The 20,931-nt window shown below is 39.6% G+C and overlaps 1 protein-coding gene across 1 annotated transcript in view; it reads left to right on the forward strand.

Annotated features, from left to right (window-relative positions):
* The first annotated feature begins 21 nt into the window (after positions 1 to 21).
* Positions 22 to 20,931, forward strand: part of LOC103374742 (voltage-dependent calcium channel gamma-3 subunit-like) — a 33,923-nt gene continuing 13,013 nt past the window's right edge. The window contains exon 1 of the mRNA XM_008304880.1: positions 22 to 251. Coding sequence (XP_008303102.1) covers positions 35 to 251 — 217 coding nt within the window. The 5' untranslated portion in view covers positions 22 to 34. The remainder of the gene's footprint in view (positions 252 to 20,931) is intronic.

A 20,931-nucleotide genomic window follows, 5' to 3' on the forward strand; every position in this document is an offset into this window, starting at 1 on the left:
AAAAAAAAGATTAAGTCAAACAGGAGCCGCCTATATGAAGATGCTGATGTGTGACCGCGGCGTCCAGATGCTCGTGACGACGGTGGGCGCGTTCGCCGCCTTCAGCCTCATGACCATCGCCGTCGGTACCGACTACTGGCTGTACTCGCGCGGGGTCTGCCGCGTGAAGAGCAGCGGCGACAACGACACGAGCCGCAAGAACGAGGAGGTGATGACGCACTCCGGCCTCTGGCGAACCTGCTGTCTGGAAGGTACGTGATCAGTCTGACTGACTGGCTGTCTGTCTGTCAGAGCTGCAAGTGTGTGGACACGTCTGTGTGTGTGTGTGTGTGTGTGTGTGTGTGTGTGTGTGTGTGTAGCTGTCTGTTCAACACACATCCTGTCTCCCCTACTGTCTCCATGTAGCACAACTGGTGTGCCCAGTGTGTGCACATCTGTCCTGTGTGACAGCAGCACATAATCCCTGTAACCCTGAAATCGTCCAGACATGTTCACACACAGGAGGGCTGAATGGATTTGAAGTGATCAATTTTGTTAAGTTATCTCAACTTAAAATGAGTCTGACATCAACAGAAATTTGAGTTCAGTTTACGCAGAATATTAAGTGGATGCATCATTATTGCCAACTCAGTCCATCAAAATAATGTGTGCAACGCAAAAGGATTTTTTAAAAAAATCATGCAACCATGCATCTGAATGCCTTGAATGTTTATCCGAATTACGTTACCAAGTAAAATTTTTGCCACTGGTTTAAGTTACATGCACCAAAACCAGTTCAAAGTTCACTAAAAGTTTCCAATTTCTTTTAACGGAAACGCAAACATAAAATGTCAAACACAATTCTGTCATTCTCTCTCCTACTTGAAGAAAACGGCGATAAAGATGCATCAGGAAAATCTATAATGTAACGCTGAAGAAGCAGCAAAACTCATTTTCACACTTTCTCTCGAGTTCCAACATCTGTTCAAAGGGACAAAACGGAATTTTCAGTTGATAAAACCTGCAAAAGGAAACGGCCTTCACCAAAGCAGAAGTAAGATTTCCTCAAAACAGTCCTTTAATTCAACCACAGCTCAGATACATGTTTTACAGTGTGCTGCATACACTGTAAAACATGTATCTGAGCTGTCTGTTACTTTGGATCTCATTTAGCTCTCTGGCTCAGTGATGCCAGTCCACTGTACTGGCTTCTTTCAGCTTGAAATTGCACTTTGTCCCTTTAAACTGTTATTCTAGTTTTGGATGAAGTGCAAAAATAGTTTCACTGCATCTGGGGTCAGGAAAGAAAAGAACAGAGCAGGAGAAGTGTAATGACTAAATCAGGTTTTCCGATTTGCTTTTGGGTAAAGCAAAATTGGAGAAATTGGAAACTTCAAGTTGTCTATTCTTAAAATTAAGTTGCAAACTGTTCACTTGGAAGGAATCGTATAATTTAAATACATATAAGTTAAACCAACGGCACTAATATCACCTGGTAACTTTGGAGTTTGGATTAATTTAATTTGTGTGTCACCAGTTGAAGCTGTTCATTTAAGTTGATGCAACAAGTGTCTTATTTGAGTGCTGAAGGTACAAATAAAGCACCAATGGGCTCAGACAGCTGGCTGTCATATTAGCCAGTCAACTGCTCCACTATCTGCACACTGTAACCAGGACGCTCGCACCCGGTGTTGTTAGGAGTTTGTTTATTTGAAGGCATCTTGTTGTCTTGTTGCAGGCAGTCTGAAAACACACATTTGGGCAGGTTGTTGTGTTTGAGTGGGATCAGGTGTGCATTTGGCAACCACCTGCTGATTACACAAACACACATAGTTGTCATACAAAGGGTTTTTTTTTGCATCTAAATTGCATTGATAATATATAGAATGATGTTTTTTTGGGAAGACGTGTGTTGACTTTGTGTTTTCCACTGAATCTTCGGGCTTTTTGAAACCTTAGTCTAGAGTTCATGACATAAATCACATTCTAATATAGTTTTACGTTCATCAGACCATTGTGGAGAAACATCAAGTGTCCCGCAGTTGGCTCTGGTCATCTGACCAAGGGTCCGATTTTAATTGGAGGTTGTGGTTGGAGGAAACTTAAAGACACCTTCCGATAGAAATCACATTTTTTACACGCCCACATGGTGTTTTTGTATGCTAGAAGACACATAATGAGCAGAATAAACAGTAAATGCCATGACTTAGCATTTCCATCTTGCAAGCTGTACTGTATGCTGTACCGTCTCAAAAACATGCATTCAGATGGCGATGTGTCACATGTGAGAGGCTAAGTAACTTATCCTGTCAGCTTCCAGGGTGTTGCTTTGTGTATTCTTCTTCTTCAGTATCTGTTTTCCTTTTGAACACATATGGCTGAATTCCTCCAATATTACAACTTACTGTTGTGTAACATAGAGTAGTTTTACAGTATTTGAGCAGAGGTGTGTTCGAGCTGCAGCGAGTGGCAAGAGGTGGTTGTAGACAGAGGCAGGGGCGTCACAGATCTGCACATTCAAGAGAAAGCAACATTGCAGGGTTAGATCTAAGCTGTTTTAAGGGATTTCTTTTTTCTTTCATTGACAAAAAAATCAAAATATGTGACTATGATACAAAGGGATGAGTTTTTCGGGGTCTAATCAATGACCGGAGTGGGACTTATGTGGCTAATGGTTAGTGCTGATGACGTGGGAATTGATGCTGCACAGATACTAACTTATTTTTGTATTCAAATACACACAATCCATACAGCACTAAGTAGTTCTCAGTATTTTCAGCTTTAAACCTTTAACCAGCAGCTAAATGTTAATGTTCAGTAAATCCCAGCACACAGAGGGAACACAGAGAAACTCAGCAACACTTACCTGCAACATCAGTAGCATGCAGGTTCATGTCTACATGTGTATTAGTGACACACAGAGACTGTTTTATTTTTTTTTTGCTGTACACCTGTGATTAATCAACTGCATGGATAACACAGAACACAAAAACTTTTGAATGAGCAAACAGCTGCTGTGCTCACGGTCTCTGGTTGACAAGATGACTGACATCAAGAGTTCAGAGAGCCCCCAATGGGTTTTGGAGTTTACCAGAAAATATCTAGGGGACAAAATTAGCTATTTTGTCGCTCTTGGAAGCAGGTCATTGCTTGTGATTACAAATATTTGGGGGATCCTCCTTTCCTGCTTAGGGGTGTGGTGCAGTTTCACTTTTAAAAACACTGTTAGGACCAACTTTGTAGTTATTGCATGAAATCAGATGAATATTAATGTCGTTTTTGTAGTGAGCTGAGCGGTGTGTCCGCTGATATTTGGGTTTGCACATCACTTCCGGCACTTCTTATGTCCTCATTTTGCTTCATTTAATTATTTAACTGAGATGGGAAAACATGAAACCACCAAAACCATTTTTTTCTAGAAACTCTGAAAGCATTTGGATCCCGGGACTCAGCTGTTGTTTTTTTTCCCACACACTACAGTATCAGATCAGCTCTCTGAAGTCTTGTGGCCATCTGGTGAACTTGAAAATCCAACACCTAAGCCTAAACCAAGATGAGGGACTCTGACCTTGCCTACATGTTGTCCTCTCCTCTTGTCAAACAAACCAGATGTCATAGCATCATTTTAAAATGTGACTGTTAAGGCCAGAGAGGTAAAGCTCCGAGTAACAAAACAGGTGATTCTTGGATTTATTTTCAGTTTGCATGCTGGCTAACAAGATAAAATCTTCAATAAGTCAACTCAAGAGTTGTGTGAAGGTATACTTTACTATTTGGCAAGTCATAAGCCCCTGTTTCTGTCTTTTATGCTAATCTGGCCCAAGCATGATGCTGAATGCACCAAGAGGGAAAAAATATCAGTCCTCTCATCTCCTTATGCAAAATTTTGAAAATTCTAATTATTTCTTTAAGACTCGGGGTGACTTACCCATCACCTGTATTGAGCTGAGCATCACACTCTCAAGATTTTTGCTCTCTGATGCTTCATTATGACCATAAAAATATTTCCTCCAGTATGAGCGTGCATGCCTCTTTTGTGTGTGTGTGTGGCTGAGCCAGACATCACCATTTAATTCTGGGGGGCATAAAAGACTATTACAGGGTCCAGATGGTGCAGGTATGAGGCTTTTTTGAACACACACACACACCCACACACACACACACACATACACACTTGTAATTGAATGAATAAATAGACAAATTCTAGGATATTCCCAAGCCACCAAATAAGCACAGCTGTGGGAGCAGTACACCAAGTTAACACAATGTCAGCACAATGTCAGTGCACGCGTACACACACACACTAACAGACGCACACACACATGCGACAGACACAGAAACATGCAGTTGTACATGCAGCCACTCATGCACGCCTTTACACAATTACACAAAGGGAATAAGTTCTCTTATCTCATTTGTAATTCTGTCCATCTTATCCCCACTTCACTCATTCCCAGGTCCCCCGGTTGTCATGGTTTTATAATTCATAAACTGTCAGGAAGGGGATGTCTGTATGTGTGGCTTGTACTCTGCCCGACATCAGAGAGTGAGTAAATGAGGGATAAAACGAGAGAGGGGAGGAAAGAAACATCATACATGCAGTGCTTTTACAGTAAATGCACAGAGCAGCCATGCATACATACTGTGCAGCGTGTAGCACACTTTACAGTGGCACAATTTCACAGTCAGTATGGAGGACAGAGGAAAACAACCTCAAGATTCATCTTATTTCTTCAAGGAAACAAAAAGGATTTTGCTCCGAACATCATTCACAAATGAGCTAATAGTGAGCTGTAATTGGACTGACCCTATTTCTTTGTGGTAGTATCTTAAGATCTTATTTGGATAAAGAAAAATAGATGTTACTGGAAATTGTGTTGTTTTGTTTTTTGTTTTAAACAGACCTAAGCTTGCTGTAAATGCAACCTGTACAGTTTGGCTATTCTTCAGAAAAAATCCTGCCCAAACAGTTAAAAGTTTATCCAACTGTACCCTTTTCTTACTCGTTCACTGCATAGCAAAAATGAGTTCAGCCCGTGCAGAAATATTGTTTTTCTTGGCTTGAGATGTATCACATTTGTCGAAAAATATTCCAGCATTTTCTAATTAATATGTAAATTAGGGTTCAGGACAGTCTTTCAGGAATGCAGCTTTATTAGCAAAGGCACCTGCATAACTCCACCGCAACGGTAGAAAAACAAGAGTGTCTAAATGCCTTCCGTGAAAAATCCAAAACAATGTCGACATCCTAATGTATATAAATCACAAAAAAGAAATCACGATAAAATGTTTCATTTTAATCAATAATTTTTGATATAAACGACGTGTTTTCGATGAAGACCATTAGAGAAAACGTTTGTTTTGAATAATGCCACCTGACTTGGAATATGGCTCACAGATTGTAATTTTAATGTAAACCGAAGAATGAAAAATACAAATGAATCAATTTACATGCACAAAATATATAATTAAAAAAGGGACAAAAGAATGATCTCACTGTGATACGCATACATAAATTAATCTGACTCACTGGATGGAGGGGCCTACCATTGGTCATGCGTATCATGTGGCTTTCTCCTTTCACCTCTGTGTGTGTGTGTTATGTTTTCAACATTCACTTCACTGTGACAAAAAAACAACCCACAACACTGAACATTTGTAGGTTTCTAAGGGTTTGGATTGTGCTATTTTTTTTTTTTCTAAATAAGCCATTTCAGTTACAGTTCTCATTTGCCTGCATGCAGTTTTTCCACCAAAACAACCCATGGCTTTTCTGAGGGAACACAAAGTGGCATCCTTTGATCCTGATCCTTATTAGTTTAAATAAATGTTTTTTTCATCAATACTAGAGAGATATGAAGTGCAGCCAGACCATTCTCTAATGTAAGGGGTCAGTAAGAGAGACGACACATTAAATGAAGAAAGCGAGTAAAATTAGCTTTAAGGTAAACTGACCAACTTCAGTAAGATCCATCCATTATCTGTACACTGCTTAATCCTCACTGGGGTCGAGGGGCTGGAGTCTATCCCAGCTGACTTAGGGTGAAGGCAGGGGACACCCTGGACAGGTCACCAGTCTATCACAGGGCTACACTTAGAGACAGACAACCAAGCACACTCACATTCACACCTACAGACAATTTAGAATCACCAATTAACCTCAACATGTTTTTAGACTGTGGGAGGAAGCCGGAGAACCCGGAGAGAACCCACGCTGCACGGGGAGAACATGCAAACTCCACGCAGAAAGATCCTGGTAGCCCCCACCGGCAACCTTCTTGCTGCGAGGCAGCAGTGCTACTAACTGCACCACCTTGCAGCCCCCTTCAGTAAGATGCTGTAAATAAAAGTAAATTCTTGAAATTCGTAAGTACAATGTCACAGAATTTGTGCAAAAGGAAAATTGGGTACCTGGAGGTTGTGCACTGCACTGAGGTTAAGGCTGGCGAGGATTAGGTGTTACTGAATCGGGGCCACGTGCCTTCAGCCCGCGCTTTGATGTCAAGTCTGTCAGGCCTCAGAGCAGGCCACCGGGAGTGTTCTGGTGCAGGTGGTCGGGTCACAAGGTCGTAGGTGTTACTTGATCACGAAGGAAGGTCCCGCTGGTGCACTTTTACAGCCAACAAGGAGAGTGACGGAGATCGAATGGGCTCCACTATAAAGGGACATAACAGCAGGCAAGAAACAAGAAGCTTGGGGTTTGGTCATGCAATCAAACTTTAAATTTTTTGTCACTTGCTTTCATGGCGGTTTGTATCTAATGCATTTGAGTGAAATTATCAAGCAATGCTATACTACTATATGAAGTTCCTGTCACTGGTACACATTCTTATTGTTTTATCAGCTTGGCCTACATTGTCAAAATCCCTAAATACGTTATTTCCAGAAAAGAATATAAGAAAGCTATAGTGATGCATACTGCATGACTGAATTTGCAGAGAAATACATCATTTCCAGTGTCTCTTTACTGCTTTATGCTTGTTTTTGTGATTGTGTAATAGCTTGAATATTGCCACGAATAATAACACACTCAAACTTTACAAACAACCTTCACCTTACGCAGTTTTTAGAAGAATTTATAATGTCCTATTTGTAATTGAGCACAGCAGCATACACTCTCCTGCACATAAAGCATTTAGGTAACTAGGAAGCTTATTAATATCATGGATAAATGCAAATGCTTTTGAGCTGATAAATATTCAGATGCTAATACCAGGTGTGTAGTGGGCTTTAATGTATGATTGTGTGGTTTCTCTGCCAACCGACAGCATCTGGTTGCATTGGGATTTCTCGCATGCAGTTTGTGTCTCTGCAGGTGCGCCGCGGTGTTGTAATAAATGAGCACAAGGAAGCCAGGAAATGAGAAGAGAAGGATGGAGGTGTGGGGTGGGGGGCGGGGGAGTCAGACGATGGAGACAAAGCATGAATGAACAGAGAAAGGAATGTGCATGAATGAAGCAGGGGAGAGGGGTGGAGGAGAGCGGAGGGTGAAAAAGTGATGGATGAGGCGTGCTTGCCCTCTGTTTCAGGTGAATCTCTGGGGAGTGTTTGACCACACCGGGGAGCTAAATGATCACCTGGTAATAGAGAAAAGGAAGAGGGTTTTAAACAGAGGCAGCGATAAAAATGATCAGTCAGGTGGCCGCAGGAAGATAGAGGGAAGTGGAGGTTGAGGAATGGAGGGCAGAGTGGAAAAAAACGAGGTCAGAGCTTAGAGAGATTGGCATTAATTAAAGATGTGGGGTGTTTGACCGTGTCTGGGATAAAAACAATCACCTGACAGTGAGGGGCCGGGGTAAAGACAGAGGAGGCGAGAGGAAAGGTGAGGGAGAGGAGGGTAACGCATAGGAGGAGGTCTAAATGAAAAATTGGGAAAAGATGGCGAGAGGTAACATTTGATTTGAATAATGTGGAACAGTGATGCCCTCTGGGGACTCAGAGACAAGAGATGGAAGAGGATGGGAATGAGATGTGGTGTTTGTAACAGTAGACTCATACTGAGTGATCTACACGTTCCATTTTAACTTCTGACCAAAATGTCCATTTCTTGGTTTGCTTTTAATTTAAAAAAAACAAACAAACAAACAAAAAAAACATGATAAATTTAATACATATCACAGTTTTTGGATTACATCTCATAAACATTTTGAGTACTTCATTAAAAATGTCCTTCACATGTGTCTTTTTAAAACAATAGTTCAGGATTTGAGCAAATTTCCCTCATTTTTCTTATGATTGAGAGTCACATAAGAACATTGATACAACTCTCATAAATGTCTGTTACATATAAGACCGCATAAAACTGCTGTTAGTCAAAAGAAACTTTCAATGAGCAAGTCACTGAAAAAGAGCGATGAAGATGAAGCAGATGGAGTAAAAAAAAAGAAAAGCTGGGGTTTGCAATTTGAAACACTTCACATTTCCAAATATTGGGTATAGCAATATTAAGATTATAAGTGCATGGTAAGATTATGTACAAGTAACCAGCTTGGATTTTGTTTTTTGATGCCTGTGTTTTATTTTTCAGTCCATTCATTTTTAGTGCTTTTTTTACTGCAAACGTTTCCAGTGGTTACATTAGAGATGCACGAAGTTGGACTTTTGACAATATCTGACATGCCAACTTTTTGTAACTCATTTTGGCTGATTACAGATATTTATGCACAGATATTTTTCCACCTGATTACAGAGAGCATCAGGTCCCCCCTGTAGTGGAATTAATGTAGTATTATACCTATTTTTATCAAAATAGCCTCCTGGCAGATACAAACATATGCTTTTCAAATGAACAAACACATAAGGAATAACACAACTGCAAACAAAAGTGTCAACATTTAGCATTATCTGCTTGTCAGTGTTCATTCTGGGCCAATGCCAATATTACATGTCACATTTTGAAGTATTTTTTTGCTGATATCATTGTGCATTACTCGCATTACATTTACACAGTTGTTTTCAATTCCAGGTTTTAATTTCACAGCCGGACTGCAGCACCAATGTCCTGGATCCACAAACTCCAGGAAGTTACTGCTCCCACTTAAGAAGAAGTTAAATAACCTCCCATTAAGCCATTCATCATTTTGAGACTTTGATTTTTGTATGCAGAAAAGATGTGTCTGAACTAGTGATCTTTTGAGGTCATTTGTAATCAGAGCCGAGCTTGTTTTGTCCCCCAAGTTCCCAGTTCTTGAGCTGAGCTAAGCTAACCTAGCCTGGCTATAGCCTCCTGTAAAGCAGAAAAGATCGTTTAATTCTCTGCCAGAAAGCAAATGAGAACATTTCCCAATATATCAAACTATAAACGGGTGACACATTAAAAGACATAAAGTGTCTCCGTAAGGTGCTGGATCACCCCATACCACCAGAACAGCTTCAATGCTCCTTGACATTGATTCCTCACGTGTCTGGAACTGTACTGGAGGGATAAACAACATTTTTCCCAAACATATTCCCAAATTTGTTTAACGACGATGGTAGAGAGCGCTGTCAAACATGTCGGCCCTACATCTCCCATAGGTGCTGAGATCTGGTGACTGCGAAGGCTGTAACGTATGATTCATGTCATTTTCATGCTCATCAAAGCATTCAGTGACCCCTTATGCCCTGTGGATGGGGCCACTGTCATCCTGGAAGCGACCGTTTCCATCAAGATAGAAGTGTTTCAGCGTGACATAAAGGTGATCACTCAGAACAGTACTGATCTGCAGTGACGCACAACATAACAGGGGTTATGGGGTCAAGGGTTTTTCCTTAAATTTATCACCTGTCTGCATCCCTTTAAGCTTTCAGGTTTTCATGTTGTATAGTGAGGATAGTCCTGTGAATATTCAGGCATGTAGAGAGGAAGGCAGGGCGGTGGAAGATGGAGTCAGTTTAACAGAGAAACTGAGGAGGATGGTGCATGGAAAGGAAAGAGGTGATGATGGCTGAGACATGACGGTCAAAAAACAGATAGTTGATGAAAAAGATAAATGGAACAGAGTTGCAACACAGTCTGAAAAGAGTATGTAAAATAAATGCTCCAGGGTCTGAAAAGAGGGAGGGTTTTTAGACAGAGCCATGGGACATTTAGCCATGTTTCAAAGGAAAGTATCTAGGGAGGGAGATGATGAGAGAAGGAAGGCTAGAGGAAGAGGGGAGGAGATGTAGCAGGAGATTTAAAAAAAAAAAAAAAGTTTGATTGAGCCTTGGGAGTAAAAATGATGAAGAGGAGAATGGCAAGAGAGTTGAATAGAAGGGGGGAAGAAAATAAAGTGTGCTGACCATACCTGACAGAGAGAGAGATCTGGGAGAGACGAGGGGCAGAGGGAGGACGAAGTAAAACCTAAAGCTTACTTATTTTATACTTATTTTATACAGCAAAAGGAAAAAAAGGTATTATTTGAAAGGTTGAGAGAAGAACAGGCTGAAGACAGATAAAGTGGCTCAAAGCAACGAGTACAATTTATTTTATAAACTGTTCAAAAAATATGTTTTTTTTTTTTTTTTTTTAATTTTGCATTGCAGTGTTACCCAATATTTCATAGTATTTAGTATTTCAGTGTTTTGTACATCAGTATTCTTCACATCTAGAATAAAGCCCTTTGTTGCCTACCAGCTCTTTGGTAGAAAGTGCAGAAGCCTGACAAACTCTCTGTGTGTTGTGTTTACAGTCAGTGAAGGGTACTTTATCCTCACATTACATAACTTTCTCTTTTCTTCTTTTATCACTACCTCTTCAATTATGCCCAAATTATCCATCTTCAAACATCAGTTTCAGCGACAGTGACACTAAAATTGGAGCAGCGATGACTTCCAAGGTTACAATAATGTTTTTTATGTTTTCACAATAGATTTAGGCTCCAGACCTGCCTCTATGATAGAATTTATTCCCATTAGATGGCTAAAGAATGGAATTTATCCATTTTCTTCATGTCATATGTCAGTCAGAGGGCTCATTTTTTTGGCAGGGTGAGGAATTTTACTTTTAAAATAAGCACATTTGGTTTGATAAGACTGCTTTTAATTAAGCAGGATTTAAGGCTGTTGTTCAATCACCTGATCGCAGTTATTTCTGCTCACCACAATCTTTAGATACAACTAACAGAAAGGTCACACTGCCATCAGTATTCCCACATTGTTTAATGGCGCCAACCAGTTATCTCGAGGTGCTTAAACTTGTTATATTCGACTGAATGCATTTCAAGGATCATCTGTTGACATTATTGTAATGGATTTAGATGCTGCGGGCAGATTTTGGCTTTGAGCCATATGGAAAAGGAAAACCCAATAACTTGGAGGATGCGACTTCTATAATGGGCAGTAAAAAGCTGGAGGTCAAAGGCACTAATACCACTCATCTAAAATAAACAGTGGCATAACATGAACCAAAAACAGACATTTAAATCATTATTTGCAATTATTGATGTGACTGAAATGTATTAATTGTGACAGCCTTGGTACGACTCTGAGGTGCTTAAAGGTTCCATGCAGACATATAAAACACTTTGAATAGTAATTTCTAATAATATTTCCTTGAAAAGGTCAAATTTTTCATTTTAAAAGTTTACCAACCTGACTGAAGACTCATTCTCAGTGTTTGTGCAATGCAGGAATTGGCTTCCAAACTACTTGTGGTGTCATAAATCCTGCTCACAAGTGCACAATTTAAACTCAGTTTTCAAAGTCATTGGCAAAAGTTGGAACATGCTCCTCTAAAAACTGATATCTAGTGTCAAACTCTGAGCACAACTTTGTTCTGCACAGTGATCCAAACGCTTTTTTTGAGTGAAAGAAGGCTTTAAGTAAAGGATGTGCGTATGTCTTCCACCACTGGCCAAAAGTCCATAAACACTTTATGTGCTCATAGTTTGTTTGATGTGTTTTCTTTCTTTGAGGCTCTTTAGTTTCACTAAAGATACAGATCTTAATGTACATACAGCAAACATAGAACGATGTCTATATATCAACATGCATTTGTATCAACAGTTTGTTCTACTTCAGTGTCTGTACAAAGGATTGGAGGCTGTTAAAGCAGCACGTTTATACTCATGGCTTTGGAATGAGACGTGCAGGTTCTTGTGTCCAAATACTTTTGGTCATTTGGTGTGGAAGGATACATGAAATGCGCATGTATAAAAATGATAATAAATGAGATAAGCTGAAGGGGAGACTGGAAAGGGATGAATGGATGTTTTGTAAATGTGAGTAGAGTAAAGGAGGGGTTATGAGAAGATGTTAAACAGGAACAGAGAGATGTTTTGGAGAAAGAGAGACAGCGAGAGAGACGGAGAGTTTGGGCGTTTGAGAAAGAACAGACTGAGAGAAAGGGGAAAAGAAGAAAGAGAGAAAAAGAAAAGAGGTGTGCATCCGAGCAGAACCTGCCTCGTTCTCTTTCATCAGCCATCACCGTGGAAACTAGCCTCTTCCTCTCTCTTCCCCTCTCTTCGCCTCTCTCCCAGCTTCATTCGCCTGCAAAGAGGTAATCAGAGAGGGCGAGAGAGGTAGAGCCTCCGAGGGGAAGGGAGTGAGAGAGAAACAGCACAGTCACCCAGACTGAGCTGTCAGAGGCGCTCTGAGGAAACAAGCAGTCCAATTTGCTCTGCTTTTCAACTTTCTTTCCTGTCCCTTGCTCACTCCCTCCTCTTCTGCTAGCTAGTTGACAAAACCATTTACATTTTGAGAGCTTGTGTTTGCGTGTGCATGTGGCCGGGTTTACACAGGCCGTTCGCATGCAGCTTTTGGACGACATGCCAACTGATTGAGGACAGCTCACCTGGGACTGAGGCTGTCGTCCCCACAAAAACTACTGCATTGGCCATTTGTTCAACTGTCTAAAAAGACTTGTGTTTTAGGACCTCTTGTGCTCATACAAATTATGACTGCAGACTCTCAGCAGAAGCAAAAGAAGGAGTTGGAGGATTTTGTCATCTTTTCTAACAATGACTATGATCTGAACCAAGGAGACTTTTTTAACATTGCTGTTGACTAGACTCAAGAGAGTTAGCATCTTCTAGTACGAGGCAACTGTTCTTTGCCAGAAACTGGTGGATTGAGCAGAAGTTTAAGTGTCATGAAAACTTGTTTATGAGTGAAAAACTGAGCTTGAGCTTGACGGCCGGATTGGCGCAGCATCAGCAGCAATGTTGGTTGTGGTGAAGAAGAAGCTAAGATGGAAGGCAAAGCTCTCGACTTACCAGTCGATCTGCGCTCCAACCCTCACTTATGGTCATTAGCTTTATGTAGTGTCTGAAACACTGGCATTGTGGATCCAAGTAGAAGCTCCAACATCTGGAAAGAGCTCAGAGTTGAACTGCTGCTCCGTCATGTCAAAGGTGGTTCAGGCATCTGATCCTTTGAAGGTTTTCTGGGCACATCCAATTGGAATGAGACCCTGGGTTATACGCAGAACTCACTGGGGCAAGGAGGAGATGTCTGTTGGTCGGTCGACTTGTTTTTGTTTGGTCTAGATCTAAATGTCTCCAGAACTGCTGGGAAAGCCGTGACATTTTGCTGACATTTGTGGTTTCCAGATGGTGTGTCCAAGTTCTGTTCACTTTCCTTCCACCACCTGGCCACCTGACAGCTGTAGGAGTCAAATTCCTCCCACTGTTGCGTGTGTTATGTATGTTCTTACTATTAGGTATTCATGTGCATGCTTCCCTTAGGTTGAACTCCAGTCACCTTGGAGATCCCTAAACTTGTCATCTGGTGCCTTCCTTAGGACATAATTATCCAAATCTCTGTTTATGCCCAAATTCTTTGCAATTCTTTGCTCGCAATTGTTTCGTTCTCAAAACAAGAGTCAATGCCTCGCTTTATGGGAGTGCACAGAGCCCAATAAAGAAAACCTGAATTAACAAAGCAACTTGATAACCACCATCGTGATGTCCATTATCTCTGACTGGATGTTTAGGTTTTGTTGAGCCAGCTAACACAAATAAGTTAAACTTACTTCTTAGTACAGTCCTCTGGATTGTGTCTCTGTCTGCTGCTTGGGTTTGGTTTGTTTGCATTTTTTTGTAACCTTGTACCATGTTTTTCCAAGGCTGTTTCTCAAGTTGTGCTTTTTGGTCATCCGAGCTGAATTCTCATACTCACCCGTTTAAACTGAAACGGCTAGTAGCTTTACTGTGACTATTTACGAAAAGAGCTCCTCAAATTTTATCGAAAACATAAAATGCACTTCTCTTTTCCCATTTATTGCTCATGGTTAGCTGCATGGTTCAATTTTTGCTGAGATCACTAAAGTTCTTACACAAAAGACACAAGATTCTCCCAAGATACTGAAAGTAAACAAAGATATGTCAGTTGTGCTCCGTGAACATCGCCTGATTTCTTTTTTTCCTTCACTTGACAAGAAATGTGTCCATCTTGTACTGCACATGTTGCTTTGATCTCTCACTAACACGAATCTTTGCTTACAACAGATCACTCTTGGCTGGATGTTGTTACTTGAAGGAGAATTCCAGTTTATTTCAACCTTTAATTTCCATTTAACATGACTCTAAGGCCTCTAAGGTAGTTTTTTTTTAATTTTTAAACTGATTTTATGCACCCTGCCTTCGCCCTAAGTCGGCTGGGATAGGCTCCAGCCCCCCCGCGACCCTAATGAGGATTAAGCGGTGTATAGGTAATGGATGGATGGATGGATGGATGGATGGATGGATTTTATGCAAACACAGTCAGTCACTGAGTGAAGATTTTCAGGAATTCCATTGACACGTAGACAAGAAAGAGACTTTTGTCATTGATGCAGATGTTCATGTTGGATGTTATAAGCAACCAATCCTCTGTTTCCTGACAGTGTACATGAATGGTTGTGGATATGCATGCTCGCGTGTCATGCTAACTTGTTTTTGCCATTGTTGTTGGTGATTTGGGCAGAGTTTTACAAAACAGCTCGTAAACGGCATTTAGTTCAGTAATTTTGCATGAGCTTCTTGAATCTTTTTAAATATTTGTTTGCAAAAAAAATGTGGTTTTTTTTTTGTGGTGGTTCTTGTACTTTTGGATGTTTGGGTAGGTAACCAGCTCAGTGTTAGAACATAGAGTGCTGGTGTATGGGGGAGAGTTAGATCAAGGACAAGAATCTGGCACCTCATGGCTAGTTTGTCACGGGGGTATCTGGACTCACAGTGTTGTTTGTATTTGTCTCCTTTTTAACCTTGTTTTGAGGCAGCTTTTTTTTTTTTTTTTTTTACAGGGGATTATTTTCAGTGGTTAGTATGCATAACACACTACTTGCCTGCAATTTCACAAGAAGAACTAGACTAATACAGCATGGATTTGTATTTGTGCATGAAATGTTGATACGTTACCTGCTCAGAGCTGTAAAATTAGGATCTGGTTTGATTATGTAGGTTTTCGCTGTGTATTTGTGACTTTCAAGATTCAAGAGCCGGTAATAATGCATCTTTATACGTGCATTTATCAGTGACATATGAGACCCAGCAATAGAAACTAGACCACATGACTCAGATAAAACATACAAAGACACACACAGGCGTACACTGGACTCCCATCTCCATTTGCTGTGGCTGTGGTTGCAGCTACCCTCGGGCAACCCTGACCTTTGCGAATCAAATGTCTCCTGATAGATGCCCCGGCTGTGTGTTTGTTCTTTTCTTTCCCTGTGTGTGTGTGTGTGTGTGCGTGTTCATTATTTTGCTGTTAATTAGACTGAAAAAAACAAAACAAAAACCTCACTAACCAACAGCAAATTTGCGGTTGTGTCTTTGAAACGCAGACACAAAAGCACTCATATGCATCTACCACACACGCTCACACTTGACTGCCCTGGCAGGACTACAGACTGACTTTATCCACGAGACCTACTGAACATTTTAAGAGAACCAACACAGAATTTTGGTGCCCGACTTAAATCGGCATGCAACGCTACACGCTCATTATTATTTCCATCCTACCTCTGTTAGTGATAAATGCTTTGGCAATAAATTTCCGGAGTTAACAATTAGCTGTTTTATTTCAAAGTCAAACAAGCTATAAGGAAGCCAAATGCATCACATAGGAGGAAATTAGCTTATGTGTCATTGCTTCTGTATGTTCCAATATGTGTATGTGGTTGCTTATGATACACAAATATTTGCCAAAAAAAGTGTCTGTTTGTGTGAAAATTTGACCAAAAATCAAAGAGGACTCAAACCTGTTTACCTTAATGTATTCTCCAGTCCTTCGACCTCTAATGCTTTTGAGGAAACAACACACTCTCTCCATTGTTGTCTCCTGTAGTGAACGTAAGCTGAAGAAAAAAAAAAAAAAAAAAGTTTTGGCATACAGCTCGTTTAAACTATATTTATTCTGATGCTTAGCAATACTGGGATCAGAGCCCAAAGTCCACTGAGGGAAGTTTGCTTACAGGAGATATTCAGGGTCAAGTTATGCAAATCCAGGGTACTTACATTTATACAGAGACAGCTGGGGGAAAAAATAAAATAAAAAAAGCATTTTCTGTAATTTTTTTGTAGGCTGAAACTTGACTGAATCTTAGAAATAATTGTAAGATCTCTGGCAGAAATGGCATAGCTTTTTGAATATGCAAAAATAAAATAAAGTTTTATTTTCAGATTTTTGTAAAATGTTTTTGAAATTCAAGAAATAATGTGAATTTTCCCTTTTTCTGATTTTTTTGTGTGAAAATAAATTATAATACGTTTTCAGATTTATCAAAATGTCTTTTTTATTTTAAAGGTGAAACTATGAAATTCAAGGTTAATGCTGTAAGTTCATTTCTAAACTTATAGACTGTTAGTGACAGTGAACAGAAAAAAGATTGGTTTAGTAATTTTAACTTGATTTATTTATTAAAGGAGAGAAGGCTTGTAAAATTACAGATGTTTTCACAACAGAAATGTTAAATGAATGTTCTTTCACCAGTCTATGATTAAATAGCTTTGGTATTCTGTCAAAATATAGTTGTTGTTTTTTTTAATCATCTATCTTTCCATCTATTTAATCATATCTAGATTAAAATTATATATTATTTCATTGTTTTTACATGTATAAATATTCTTCATTAAACATGAAAAAGCCCAAAATGCACATCATCTCCTGTAAAAGAAAGGCTCGAAAATGTATTTAAATTCTGTTTAATTTCTGTATTTTTTTTTAGAGATCGTTGTTTTCCATTGTTTTACGATATTTTTTGGCCTCCCAGCTGCCAGAATATTGCTTTCTTTACACAGTTTATTACATTCAATACCCCTAGTGCATGACATCTAATGTTAAATACTAATGTAATGAATGGGCAGCCTTTAGTATTTGTACATTTATTATCAAGCTTTAATCCTGTACATGTCCTTCAGTGCAAATACAAACTTGCATGCTGAACAAGTCGTACCATTATTTCATGATGAAATACTCAGCTGGCAGATGACATAATTTACCTTTTTGCACACAGAACAATAAAAGTGGCCTGTAGGAGCTGCGCTGTTCCATCTTTGTCCTTTGGTACGAGTCAGACTGTTGCTTGCTGGAGTCTCTGAGGAAAGGTTTCCTTTGCCACAGTAACCTCTGCCACAGTGAATCGCTTGTTAGAATCCACTATTTATTGCTGCATCTTGATAAGGGATTTTAATTAACCGTGGAAAGATTTGGATGTGTGCTGGTTTGAGGGAAAAAAAAGTCAAGAATTACAACACTCGTAAAGCAATGAAATGTGAATGACAAATTTACAGTGCACCCTCCTATCCTGAATGAGACAAACATGCGCGTCTAATTTAATGATCTAATTAATCTTCCGTAAATGAGACAGAAAGATTTTCTTTTAGAGGAAATGTGAGCGATGGTTTTAATTAAATAATATCATAAGTCCATGTGTTAAGCCCATATTGTGGGTTTCTAGCTTAACAAGCCACTGGAGTGTCTTGCATTTGATTTTGCCACATGTTCCACATTTTCCCTTAAATTTATTATAAATGTGTCGGGGTTTTTTTGATTGCTGCTTTTCTGAGAGGTGCACAAATGAACCGATCACCTAAAATAGTTTGTTCACTCTTCCTGACAGGTTTTTGGTGGTTATTCTCTAATGCCGCTGTCCTCTGTGTCCTCTCAAGGTGTTGTCTTGAGCCAATAAGCTGAGTGATATTCAAATAAGCCACTGTGCCCTGGAAGGCTAATATTGTTAAAGTTGAGGGCTGCGGCATAATCAGTCTGAATTAACATTTGTTCACTGGCTGGGAGACGGACAGAGAGGAGAGAGCAGATTGAGAAGGTGGAAGTGATAAATGAAAAGATAAAGATGTTGAGTGAGGAGACATCAGAGGTTGAAAGTTAGATTAAATTAAACAGGGAAGAACTAAAGTGGGAATGTAGTCAGAATTACAGTCTACTGTAGCCCGGTTGTGTTAACTCTTATTTAATCCATTAAACAAGGTTATCGAGCTTCAAGATGTCCTGGTCTACTGGTCCACATGCTCACATCCGGATTTTCAGATTGGTCAACAATTGCCAATGTTGCTGTTGTAAGGAGGAAAGCACTGCATCAATATCCTCCTGGGGTTAATCCATTATTATTTACAACAGGCTAATGTGAAAACCCACACGTTTTCAACATAATAAACTCTGCAAGATGTCATCTGCGTGGCTGCTTCAAGTCTATTGTTGTCGTTTCAGGATAAAATAACTGGATGATAATGATTTAATATGCTGCAAATAATAGCTTTTTATGTTTATTTATAGTTCATTTTGGCTAATATGGCTAGCAGGTAGAGAGCACTCGTCACGCTGTGACGGATTTAGTTAATCTAGAGATAGTGTGAGGATATTTTTTCCCTCCGTGTCCAATCGATTGGCTGAAGAGAAGGTACAATTTAAGTCAGGATTTTCTTTGGTTGACTACAGTCCTACTTTTACGCCAGTGTGTGTGTGTGTGTGTGTTGAGGGAGTGTTGGATCATAGGCCGGTTGTGACACTTGACATAAGTCTGTGTGACAGCTACTGACTCACTTACTGATACAGCATTTCAAGGTAGCTCACCGAAACATCACCGAGTGCTAAGAAATGTATGACTCATTTACACCCACCTACACACCCACACACATCTATACGTGCACACTTTTAGACACAGTCGCAGGGGGAGTGACAATGCACAGGACTGACAGTGATCCAGATCCAATAAGTCAGACAGCTACCCGCTCCTTTCTGAGCTTTTTTATGTTCTGTTTTGTTTTTATTTAGATTTCGCGTATCTATCCTGTAATAGGTTGGGCACTTGTCAAAACTGTTACCGACCCTTCATCCAAGTTGCAGATTACCTGACCTGAACAGGAAAGTGAAGGGTTCAGGTTTATTTTTTCCTCTAATCTGTCACTTGTTTGTATGCACACATGGTGGGAAAAGCTGTTTATGTGAAGATGTCCTTAAAAATCCTGGATCAGCTGCAACTTGTTTCTTCAGCTGTGGATTAACTTTCCTCCCAGATTGGAATCAAATCAGTGAAAGGCGTTATAACATTTGCACAAACAGGCCCTGAAACATAACTTCCATGGTGAAGTTACAGCGGTGATGCCTCCTAATACAATAGCAAACAAGAGAACGCGTTAAAGGATAAGCCGGGCGGTAGTCTACATCTTTATTTTCAGCAAATGCCACGAAAAAATGAACCGTTTCTGAGTTTGTGCTAGTCTGACTTACTTATGTACTTTCCATCTGAGGCGCTCGGTCCATTTGTTCCTGCTGAAGACATAAATCTTTAAAAACTGTTTCAGTATCGCCAGACTGTTGGCGTATTTTGACTCAAGTGGAAACCAACAAGCGATGATATCCCTCAAAAATCAGTTCATCCAGTAGCTGCCAGACCAAACCTCCAACAGCAGTAAGTTCTCTGCCTCAAAGACGAGCTGTGATGTGTTTGTTTCCCAAATTCAGATTTGTTTTAAAGGACAAGTTGATGGTTTCAAATGATTGAAACATGAGGCGGTTGTTGGACTGGTGCACTTTCTTTTCTGAACACATCACAGCAAGATTTTTAAACTTTTTTTTTGTTCTGAATACATTCTTAGAAAGTTCAGGAAATGTTTGAAGAGGATTTTTTTCTCGAGTGATGATCTTAAAGAAAAGATAATCCTCTAAAAGACTGTTTATGCCCAAACATTCTTTACTAAATATGTCATTGAAAATGTCCTTCCTTTGTTGTCATTGTGGGAATGTTTTATGTAAAATCCACAAAACATTCTTAGAATATTGCGAAATGTTGTACCTTTGTTAATATATTACTTTACAGGAACATTTTATAAAAACCTAACAAAACAGAAGTGTCATGTGAGGCCTTGATAACAGCTTTAAAACATTTTTTGTACGCTGGTTTGATGATGTTCTTCCTTCTGTGGCCCTGACAACATCCTAAAAGCCTCTTATGAGTGTTACACTTAAAACATTGTGTGTTAGTTTAACCTCATTATTGAAATGCACTTTGAACATTAGACTAAAAATATTTTCTCTAAAACATTATTAGAGCTTGTAGGTGATGCTGTGCCTGCTAGTTTGGATACTAAATTACTGTCAGGGTTTTGGCTAGCACTAAAGGCTTGTGGATTTTGGATTCTTTTTTGCTCATCCGTAGATCACACAGTGAATTTGTGTAGGCGTTTGCTATATCGTCCTCTTTAACCTTTAAGAAAATTGCATCTTTTGTAGTGGAACTTAATTTCATATTACCATATTTTCCGGACTATAAGTCGCTCCGGAGTACAAGTCGCACCAGCCATAAAATGCATAATAAAGAAGGAAAAAACATATATAAGTCGCACTGGAGTATAAGTCGCATTTTTGGGGGAAATTTATGTGATAAAATCCAACACCAAGAACAGACATGTCATCTTGAAAGGCAATTTAAAATAAAAACAGAATAGAGGCAACAACAGGCTGAATAATTGCACGGTATGCTTATGTTACATGACACATCTGAGAACGTGCCTGGTATGTTAACATAACATATTAAGAGTTATTCAGATA

The sequence above is a fragment of the Stegastes partitus genome, unplaced genomic scaffold, assembly GCF_000690725.1.
Source record: "Stegastes partitus isolate 25-593 unplaced genomic scaffold, Stegastes_partitus-1.0.2 Scaffold2344, whole genome shotgun sequence".
In the NCBI taxonomy this organism is placed as follows: Eukaryota; Metazoa; Chordata; class Actinopteri; family Pomacentridae; genus Stegastes; species Stegastes partitus.